The sequence below is a fragment of the Centroberyx gerrardi genome, chromosome 15 (assembly GCF_048128805.1).
Source record: "Centroberyx gerrardi isolate f3 chromosome 15, fCenGer3.hap1.cur.20231027, whole genome shotgun sequence".
In the NCBI taxonomy this organism is placed as follows: domain Eukaryota; kingdom Metazoa; phylum Chordata; class Actinopteri; order Beryciformes; family Berycidae; genus Centroberyx; species Centroberyx gerrardi.
The window spans coordinates 16,916,043-16,927,733 of record NC_136011.1 but is presented as its reverse complement, the minus strand read 5'-3'; the positions used below and the strand labels follow the sequence as shown (position 1 = coordinate 16,927,733).

The 11,691-nt window shown below is 40.0% G+C and overlaps 1 protein-coding gene across 1 annotated transcript; it reads right to left on the bottom strand.

Moving 5' to 3' along the window:
- Positions 1-8,699: 8,699 nt before the first annotated feature.
- LOC139929216 (otoraplin-like) lies at positions 8,700-10,493 on the bottom strand. Its single transcript, XM_071922051.1, has 4 exons — positions 10,275-10,493; positions 9,986-10,125; positions 9,076-9,186; positions 8,700-8,920 (listed from the first exon to the last, which is right to left on the bottom strand). The coding sequence occupies exons 1-4, from the start codon at positions 10,387-10,389 to the stop codon at positions 8,897-8,899; spliced, it is 390 nt and encodes a 129-aa protein (XP_071778152.1). The 5' UTR covers positions 10,390-10,493; the 3' UTR covers positions 8,700-8,896.
- Positions 10,494-11,691: the final 1,198 nt, after the last annotated feature.

Below are 11,691 nucleotides of genomic sequence, written 5' to 3'. Positions count from 1 at the left end.
AGTCTCTGGTATTCCATGCCTGGCAAATATGGATTTGACATGGGTAATGACATTGCTTGCTGTAGCGCTTGTGAGCAGTGCAATCTCTGGGAAGTTTGAATAGTAGTCTATTACCAGCAAATAGTCTTTCCCATTCACATGAAACAAATCAGTTCCTACCTTTTTCCAAGGTGCAGTAAGAAGATCAGGAACCATCATAGGCTCTCTTGCCTGTTTGCTCTGGTACTTTTGACATGTTTCACATTTTCCTATCATATTCTCAATGTCCTTATTGATCCCAGACAGAATACAGTGTCTCTCGCTCTTCTTTTGCATTTTTCAATTCCAAGATGTCCTTCGTGTAACCTTTGAAGTATGTCCAGTCTTAGATTCTGTGGAATTACAATTCTGTTGTCTCTCAGCAGCATTCCATTTGCTACACATAGCTCCGATCTAATGTGATAATATTTTGAACAAGACCCCTTGATGTTCAATCACTGTTTATAGCTCTTTGTCCTTAACTGTCTCTTCACATATTTGTTTTGACTTGGCATCAGATACTGGCAGAGAAGCAACTATCATGTTTACATGAGCTTCCAGTTCCTCTTCAGTGGAACTCATACAACTCACCACTGGTGCTCTTGACAGTGCGTCAGCTAACACTATGTGTTTGCCTGGTGTGTATATCAGGTCGAAGTCATACCTTTGTAATTTCATCATGAGACGCTGAATTCTTGGTGGCATCTCATTCAGGTTCTTCTTGATGATCGATACCAGAGGGCGATGATCAGTCTCGGCTGTGAAGGTGGGTAGGCCATATACGTAGCAGTGGAACTTTTCTAGTCCATAAACCAGTCCAAGACATTCTTTCTCTATTTGAGCATATCTACCCTCAGTCTGAGTCATGGACCTTGAGGCATATGCAACTGGCTTCCAATCATCTCCTTCTGCCTGCAGCAAGACAGCCCCAAGCCCGTCCTTCGATGCATCTGTTGAGACCTTTAGTTTCTTAGTAGGATCATAATAAGCAAGCACGGCAGCAGTTGTCAGTGTAGTCTTTAGAGCATTCCACTTTCGCTCATGTCTGGCTGTCCACTTGAATTCTGTGGAATTGTGAAGCAGATCCCGTAGAGCTGACGTCTTCACTGACAAGTTGGGTATGAACTTTCCAATGAAGTTTATTATCCCCATGACTCTCAGCACTCCTTTCTTGTCTGTGGGATGAGGCATGCTTAGTAAGGCTTTGACCTTTGTCTCATCTAGCTCAACACCTTGAGCGGACAGTTCGTCTCCCAGAAATGTTATTTCCTGCACACCAAATTGACATTTTGCTTTGTTAAGCTTCAGTCCATTCTCACGTACCCTCTGGAGCACTTTTGCCAGTCTCTCATTATGCTCCTGTAGGGTGGAACCCCATAGAACCACATCATCAATGTAACAACGGACCCCTTCTAGCCCTTCTATGATGTGTTCCATTGCACGATGGAAAATCTCCAAAGCTGATATGATACCAAATGGCATCCTGAGGAATCGATATCTGCCAAAAGGTGTATTGAAGGTGCAGTATCTGGAACTTTCATCATCCAGTTTTATTTGCCAGAATCCCTGCGATGCATCTAGTTTAGTGAAGTACTTGGCACCTGCCATCTTACTTGTGATCTCTTCACGCTTAGGTATCTGGTAATGCTCACATTTTATGTTTGCATTGAGATCCCCAGGGTCCATACATATTCTCAGTTCATTGTTTTTATTCTTTTTGTCAGCACACACCATTGAGTTAACCCATTCCGTTGGTTCCTCAACCTTAGTGATGACGTTTAGCTGAGACATCCTGTCTAGTTCCTTTTTTAGGCGCTCTTGAAGCAGAGCTGGAACCCTCCTTGGAGAATGGACGACGGGCTTTGCATCCTCCTTCAGTTGAATTTTGTACGTATATGGTAGGGATCCTAGTCCTTTGAAAACATCTGAATAACTCTGCACAATGGAGTTCACTGTGTCTGGGTGTGCACTTACTGCTTCTGAGCAGTTAATATGGTAGACCCTCTTTACTAGGTCCAATTTCTCAGATGTGACCCCACCTAGCAGTGACTCATGGCCCTCAGGTACGACAGAAAACAATAGGCTATATTGTGCATTTTATTCTTTACTGTCACTTTAAGTCTGCACTTACTTGCTATCTCTTTCCCATTGTAGTCTGTCAGTGGCACACCTCTCTTGAAAATCCTAGGCTTTTCTTTCATGACACTGATTTCTGTCATGCTGATCAGGTTTGCTTGGGCACCTGTGTCTATCCTTAGTGCTACTAAAGCTCAATTTATTGGAAGTGACACGATTCATGTGTCTTCATTTTCTATATGTCTGTCGTTTTCCTCTGTAGTACACTGCTTATTTTCTATATTGTCTTTATCGTCACATGACACCATACCTACAAAGAATGTTTCACCTAAGTCAGTCTCTTCAACTACATGTACTGATTTGGGGTTGTCTTTGGATAGACATTGCTTGGCAAAATGGTTTTTTCCATTGCATTTTGAACATCTTTTGCCATAGGCTGGACACTGCCGGAGCTCATGTCTACCACCACATCGTTTGCAGGTGAATGCAGCATCCTCCTTGTGTTTCTTTTGTTCAGTCTTTCTTTTTATTCTGTTTGTGATCACAGCAACCTTCGCACCATCATAAACTGCAGCGGCATTGGTTTCATTGAATGTCTTTGCATGCTGCTGGGCCAACTCACTAGCATGGCAAACTAGTTAATTTGGCTTCTCTTAGCAGCCGTTCTCTGACCTTTTTATTATAGATTCCGAACACGGATCATGGAATCCTTCAGATTAGCAAAATCACATGTCTGTGCTTTCAGCTTCAGATCGGTCACAAAGCTATCAAAAGTTTAATTTTGTTGCTGCATGCGTGAGCGGAAGACGTACCTTTCATATACAGTGTTTTTTTGTGGAGAGCAATGTGCATTAAACTTCTCAATCACTTTGTCGTACTTGTTTCTGTCATCCTCCTCCGCAAACTCGAACGTGTTGAAGACTTTACTGGCTTGAGGACCCGCTACCGTGAGCAGCAACACAATTTTCCTGGCGCCGGGACGCAGAATCCAATCCAATGGCTGCCATATAGGCTACAGCTCAAACTGCTGCTTGAAACTCCGCCAGTTGCTGTCGACATTTCCCACAAGTTTTAGTCCCTCCGGTGGCCTCAAAGTCTCCATATCGAGCCGTGCTGAACGTGACAAAAACTTTCACTCCTGGTACCATGTGTTGTTCATTTCTTGTAATGATGAAACATTATCGTATGAACAGCTAGCTTGGGCTAGTTCTTTATTGTTTAGCTCACCAACCAGGAACCACACTTCTTTCTACTGGCAGTCTATACAGACGTTCTTTCATTCACAGAGCCATCTGTTGGTCAAACTTGGTATTACACTTCTTATGTTACTGAATATCATTACAGCAGCAACTGTCATTTTGTTATCTCCTTAAAAATAGCCACTGGCTGGAGCTCTTCATGAGTTCTCATGATTTGCATTTGTTAATAGTCACAGGCTAATGGCCGGACTGAATGGCTCAGATTGTCTGATGGAATCATTCATTTCCTGTCATTTTCTTTCAGTTTTATGACCTTTGACCTGCAAGATCCTCATTAACCTAATAGAGATTCCTTAGTTGCTCTACAGCATCTCATGGCTGATGGCAGAAAGCTGCCATACATTGTTAATGCTAATGAATGGAGAGCAGATTCATTATAGGTCTTCTCTTACGTAGAACTTATGTACCATTAACCCCCTACACACACACAACATAGCCATTCCCTGAATCATTATGGTAACCACGGTGATAAACAAAACATGGGGAAAAAAAGACTGGAAGGAAGTTGGTTCCCTGGATGTGGAAGGTCGGGGAGAGGGCTGTCATGCAAAAATGGGGTTTATTCAGGTGTGACAGACATGTAGGTGACCGTTCCTCATGGAAACCAGTCTGACGGATGAGAAAGAAAGGATGGAACAACATGAAAATCACCAATACACCTTTACATCTTTACACGCTTCACCTCTGAGATTTCTCACACATATACACAGTGTTCTTCCTTTTCTCAGTCACCTCATGTCTCTCCCTTTCCTCCTCTCTCTCACACGTATATACTGTACATACATGGAGAGACACAAATGCAGACACACATCAAAGGAGATATTAATGATATTTATTAGGACTAAAGTGTGCATTGATGGACTTGTGAGGTACTGTTTATCACTAGTAAACAGATATAGAAAAACAAAAGAAAGAAGGAATACTGTTGAAGCTACTATCATTTCTGCACTTCTTATCACGAAGAAACCAAACATCATAAGGATAAAGCACTCTCTCCTGTCACTCTTCTTCTATAGCCTCTATCCTTGCTCTATGGCAGCAATACACATGGGATGGCCAGTTGGTCATCACATATTACGTATTGACACAGAAATGTGCTGACAAATACGTTTACATATGTAGAGAATGTTAATTAAGTGAGAAGGACACCAATGATCCTCAGGCTTGAGCCGTGATTGATTCATGCTGACTGATTGATTGATTTAGTTCAAACAAGCAGTGAGCTGGTATTTTCCAAGTGACATTCTTGAGGAAAATCTGTGCCGACAAACCCGATCATTCAAGTACCTAAGAGAATCAGGCAGTCTGTCACTACACGCGCACACATGCATGCTATTGCTCATAGACACACATACATACATAGATATATACGCAGTCTGTCTATCAAATGGAGTTTTCCGCCTGTCATTGTCCTCAGTAAATATCTCCTCTCCGGGGACAAAGCCCCTGGTTGTTTGCCCCCTGGAGAGAAATGAGCTGTTTCATCAACAATAACATTCCCCCTGAGTCATTCATTTCATGCCCGGGAACTAATGTGTTTGCACTTCAAATGTTCTGGCCCACTACTTCAATCTTTTTCTCATTCCCACCTCAATTCTGCCCAATCTGAGGTTATAGGGTTTTTTCAGAGCCAGACAAGACTCCGTTATTCTCCCAATGCAGTGTTGAAGTGTTTTGTTTGTCCCGGAACTTCTCTTTTCTAAATGGTATTGTTAGATAACCTTTTTGCCATATTTTTTAGTTCTTTTTAGTTTTTGAAAACAATTGCTAAAATTAATATGCATTGAAATGAAGAATTATTTCAGAGCAACTGTTCTGATCTAGAACTGTTGGAATACTGATAAGCCGATTTCATTTGCATTTGTTTCAGGCTTTCACAACACATTGCATCACGCAGACATCCCAGACATCAATTTTTGGGATGTTAAAAAAAGGACTTGTGTTTCATCAGCCTAAAATGTCAGACTCAGATGCTAACCAGACCCGAAGCCATTGATTTCTTAGCTGTATGTGGTGCTGTGCTGCTGGCTGTAGAGGTGTGGGTGTGACACCGGGTGAGACAAGGGGGATGTATCTACTGTAGCCTGCAGTTGGCAGCTGCTCCCCTTATGCACACACAAAACACACACACACACACACACACACACACACACTGTTCTCTTCTGTCACAGTAGCCCTGCCTGTCACCATGGTTACATCCTAAAGCTACAGCTGTCTGACTGAAGATTGACTTTAGACAGGAGTAACTTGCTGTGATTCGCACATACACACTTTCAACTGAAATTGGCAATCGGCTGAAAAGATGTTGAGCTTTTAACCTCCCTGGGACACAAGCTCGTAAAGCATAAAAAAAACCATTGGAACAGCATTCAGTTCCCCTGTACATCCTTCAATAACACCGATGTCATCAATATGATGGCAGCAATATGACCATGTATTTGAAGTAGAGGCTATTTCACTGAACTGGAATTATTTTCAAAGATGCCTCAGGAAATATCTCAATCTTCTCTTCTCTTCTCTTCTCTTCTCTTCTCTTCTCACATGCTGTCCTGTCCACTTCCATATCAATCATCATTCATAACAAATTGTAAACAACTGAACATTCACAATGAAATATTCAGCATTAAATTGCTGTTTGAGATCCCTGAGACATGCCTGAGGTACAGTTTTGCTGAATGACATTTGTGGGAGAAGTCCACAGTATAAACAGGTTTGTATTGATCTTGATGAAGAAAGGGACAGGGGATTGATTTTAATGTGTGACAGCCCGTGCTCCTAATCTGGTAAGCTTGCATTTACAAGGATGCCTCTGGTCAAACAGAAATAAACTAATAAAAATAACCTATTTCTGTTGGCCACACAAATCAATGGGATAGCAATCATGTAAGAGACTCTCTGAAATGGCAGAGAAATTAAATGTAAGCTCAGAAGAACATTAAATAAATCAATGAGTCATCCTTTATCAAAATGAAACATCTTTGGGTCTGATAACCCAGTGTTGAAAATGGGGAACATTGATTGAGTTGATATATTCACCACTGTATCTGGGAGGGTGCAGTGACGCAGACAGAAGGGATATAGAGGATTCAGAACCAATCAAAAAGAGATAATATCCAAATTATCCTTTGGAAGGAGTCTTAACAGTGAAAGGAAATGTCAGGCCATGTTTAATCATGGAAGAGCAGCATATGCCCAACTGTGTGTCCTCTGGACAAGCTGTGCACGGTTGTATGTGTGTGTGTGTGTGTGAGAGAGAGAGAGAGAGAGAGAGAGACATAGAGAGAGAGTGACAGACAGACAGACGGAGAGAGAGAGAGACATGGATGGAGACTAAGACGGAGACGAGATGTGTTAACAGGACTGTCGCCTCACACTTTAAAAATTAATAACTAAACAAGACATTTCCATTTCCAGCCATACCAATTTCACATTGCCTAAATCACCTCCTACCCAGATAATGTTCCCACATAAAGAGGGTAATTGTCCATAGTCTACTTTGCCTCTCAACTTCCCTGTTTTTAGTGTTACAAGAACTGCCATGCTCATTACAGATTTACCTCAGCTGCTCTTAAAGTGAAATTTAAGCATCTTGAATAGCAAATGTATGAACCTTAATAAGGCCCCTAGGTGAAAGGGGAAATGTTGTTTTGTTTAGTAATAGTCCTGTACTAAAATAGATGCAAACTGTTATCAATTTTCATGAGAAGAAAACCGAATAAATTGTTTTTTATTCCCAGTGAAAGTAAGTAACATTATTTTGACACCTTGGCTTGTAGAAGTAAACTCAGCAATGTTATATGCAATTTTTTCTCTCCACTGATGATCATTTGTACTATTACAAATAACTTAAAATGATCTAATCAGTTTGCTTGTTTCAGCGATAGCTTTTCTCAATGGCCATTCACAATGCATTACAGTCATGTCTGCATTCTTACTTTTGACAAGACAGGAGAGTTGATTTTAAGAATCTATCTGTCTGTTTTAGTCACTTTTCTCATGAATGTGTTTACTAATTTATTTCCTTTTTCAGATTTTTTCTTTTTCTTTTTGGGCCTTTTGTAAACTCTGGAAATAGGTAAATGCTATATAAATTATGCTTATGTTTATTCTCATTTTTATCATTGTGTATCAGTGCAGACATGACCATACCCCAGTATCTCACCTCTACAAAGGCCAGACCTGCCATGCACAACTTTTTCATGCCTCTCACACTCAAGACACTCAGTCAGCTTTGCTCACACTGGTTCACACAATAAGTGTGTCCATGTATTTTGAGATGAAAGTGTGAGTCTGCCAGTGAGAGGGACAGACGATAGGGGCACATTAGTTGGCTACAAAAAAATATAATTCAGAAAATTGGATTCTGTATTTACCTTAAATACCTAATTTGACACAATGGAGAAAGGGAGAGCAGGATAATGAATGGATTTCCTGAGAAAATATGCTATCATGTGATTATTTCTCTCTTAAAGTTTTTAAGTTTCATTTTGAAAAGGAAAAAAATAAGGGGCTGGCGTCTTTCCCAGCTGCTTAAGCATTAATCATTACTTATTGTGTGTGATGCAGACAGTTTTCTGTTTAACAACAAAGGTTTCTGGTAATGGTGTCCTTCTCTGGATTAAATAACTGAAGCCTTGACACTTCCCTAAAAAGCTCCATTCAGCATCACAAATTGAATTTGATAATATCATACAAGAGAGGATACTCTCCAAGGCAAATTACCTTCCATTTTTACCCATTTAAAACACAAAATGTATGTTCATAGATGCGTCAGCACAAATATACCATAAAATCCCAGTCATTTGTTTGAAACTGAGCAGAATTCAGTGCACTAGAGTTGTCCTTTTCATTGTTTAATGTTAATGTTTTGTCAGATATAGAAGAGACTGAATTACTTTCACTGAACTTGAAAGAGCAATTAATGAATCACTGACTTATTGACACTGACAAAGCAGATTCGTTTTGTGCTCTCATTTATCTATCAGATATGACACATATTGATAACCTTACATTCAGTAGATGCATTTTCTTGTGCCCAATGTTTAATGCAACATTGTCTCTCAATCCAACCTCTAAAACATTAAACACATGCTCAGAAACACTGTGATTCAGCCTTTACTAAGTGCTCTGACTGCAGTCACTGTAGGATGTTTCATAATACCATCCCTCTCAAATAAAGAACTTCTGTTTAGTCTTTATTAAAAATATCCTGTTGTTACTATAACAACAGCCAAAACATACTCAGGAGTTCCAACAAACAAGAATATTTCAGTCCCTTTATGTGTCTGTGATATTACAGTAGCAATCTTGAAAACAAATGCTTGTCTTCTCAAATGATAATCAGCATTTTGAGTTGACATGAGGAAAGGGCTTTATTGAGCAAAATGTCTGCCAAAGTACAAAGAACAAACTTGAAAAAGGAGAATAACTCTCTACTAACTCTCTACTCTCCTTTATGATAGCCTATAGGTACTGCAACATAATCGCTGAATAACTAGACAGGCGAAGACTTGAGAAGGAAAGGCTTCAGTCGATGTCATGTCTTAAACACAGTAGAAGTCCATGTCCTGCAAGAAAGGCAAAACAATAACAAAAGTGAAATATAATAAAATAAAACATTGGTCACCACCTATTACTACAGAAAGTAACTAGACAATGAAAATTATTAAAGGCAAATATGTATCTCTTTGACAGTTGTTTGTGACGCTGTGTATATACTCACAGTTGTGGGAATGGTAACCGTGTCTTCTTTGAACTTGTGAGTCTCCTTCACCATGATCGCAGGGAAGTATCCGATGATGCCCATCTGGTCCACATAACGCTCACTATAAACCTGCCAGTGAAAAAAACATTGACTTTCTCATACATTAACATAGACTGGATTATGTATGCCCTCTGTATTTAACATGCTCATGAATGCCAATGAAACATTCTGCACAAATCAAATACTTGCTCATTCCAGATACAGTTACATAAAAGATTTAACCAAATGTCAGAAAGGCCAGTAAGCTCATATTGGTTTGGTACAGCTGCTGCACATCCCTCTGTGCCATGCAGGGTCGGGGCCATTCATGAATTGAATTGAGAATGCATGGGAAATTCCAATTTAATTCCTGGAATTGGAATTGGAATTGGATTTGGATTTAGAATTGGAATTGCACCCACCTCCAAGGAAACAGCATTGGAATTGAATTTGGAATGAAAGGAAACAGAATTGAATTCCATTAATTTCCATGAAATTCCATTTCTAGGAGAGGCTGTCTTGACTTGCTAAACATTATAAATCAAACATTATGAGTCGAATAAAGGACAGTTAAACAAATCAAATACATTTAGTGAATCATACTGTATGTATTACCATTACATGTTATGCATCAAATACCACCTGAAAGGTACCTTTAACTTTTATAATAGTCAGTATTGATAATATATAACACTATGTGTAATCTCAGATATGTGGTAAGAATAAACATAGCATTTCACAGAATTTCACTGAGTTCAGCTTCCTGACAGTCCAATTCAATTCCAACTGTTTCCTGTAGGTTTTTCCAATTCCAATTCCTCATCTGATCTTGAGCATGCATTGGTAACTTCCAAATAACTTGGGCAAGTTGAAAGGAGTAAGCACATACACTTCCCGACCAGAAGACTCCAGCGCCCTCCTCTGGTATGAGTTTAGAATACACATAGACCATCTGCCCCTTCTTGATGTTGATGAATCTGCAATCAGGAGCCGTGAAGTCATCTAAAGCCACGGCCATGGAGAGAGCATCTAGCACAGAAAAAAATAGAGCCAAGGGAAATATACAGATACATTTACCAATTCCATTTCTCAATATGATCTTCATCCACAATAGTTCTCAGGACTGCATAAACTGCACACACGGCATCATACGTCTCCTTGATGGTCTTCTGACTTACATGAGCACTCTGCATCTGCACAGAACTTGTTGTCTGATAGTTTATCCATGAGGACAGCACTCGAGGTCTGGTACAGTAGTCCCACACAGAGCAGAATCACCGGTGGACAATTCATTCTGGCCAAAAGAACAGAAAGATTCAGAATGTTTTGTGCGTGTAAATGTGCAAGTATGTGTGAGGCTGTAAAAATCCCCACACACTTCTCTCAGCCAGGACAGAATGGGCAGAGCCCCTACATCACAGGCTCTCCGTCCAATCGGTGTAGAGTTTCAGCAATGCCACATTCTGAAACTATTCATTTCCCGAGGGGAGTTGGCTGCATTTTCTCAACTCTCAGTCTCTTTGCCGTGGGAATCAGTCATGGATTATTATGTTAACTGGATGACTTGAGCTTTGTTAAGCAAAATAGCAGCTGAAGTTCACACCTTGAAATACAGCATGTATTTCCTTCAACAGATCTTTTATGCACTGATGACAAGCTGTATCAGTAAAGTCTTAACTCAAGTTTGGGCCTGGACTGCTTCATTTTTATGAAACATGCAACATTCATCAGTTTGCAACAGGCAATGGCATTTGCAATATATGTGTATATATCTGTAGTCTAATGCAGGGATTCCCAAACTTTTTTATGAGAAGATTTTTGTTGTCTGTCTATACTTCAGCTGGGGAGATAACAGTGAGGAGGAAGAAAACTCTGATCAAAATTGTTGTTCTTAGTCATTCTTTCCTAGTGGTAATTTCCAGTGAAGTATAAGTGAGATTAAACTAATCCTCATTTTGCTGGGGACCCCTTGGCACCCTCTCAACGACCCCTGAGGAGTCCATGGATCCCAGTTTGGGCTAGTGCAGTGGTTCTCAAACTTTTTACACCATGTACTAGCTCAGAAAATATTTGGCTCTCCAAGTACCACCATTATGACCGACGTTAAAATACAGTAGCGTAGGCCTACCTTATTCAGCTACGCACAGTTCACGTAGGAGGCAAATGTATTCCTAATAACAATGTTATTTATTGTTGACTTTTGTCAGCCACAGCCACGCTGTACAATGGGGTAGCACTAGAAATCGTACCATAGTTTGAGAACCAGTGGGCTAGTGTATAAATAAGACATGTCATATTTTCAAGCGAACACCAGATGGCATTATTGTTTACATCCATCCATCCATCTATCCATTTTTCCATACCTGCTTATTCCTAGCAATATGATATGATATCTAATAATGTATGTAGAGATGTAATATTAGTAGAAAGTACACCCACCTAATCCTTGTTTATTACCAACCTTGTTTATTTTGTTGTGGCATAGTTTACCCACCTTTTTGGGCTGCCAGAAATCCCTATAACAGAAACTGAAAGCATACTGAACTGAAAGCAGTAAGAAGCATATCAGACTCTACGTTGTATGAATATATTGTC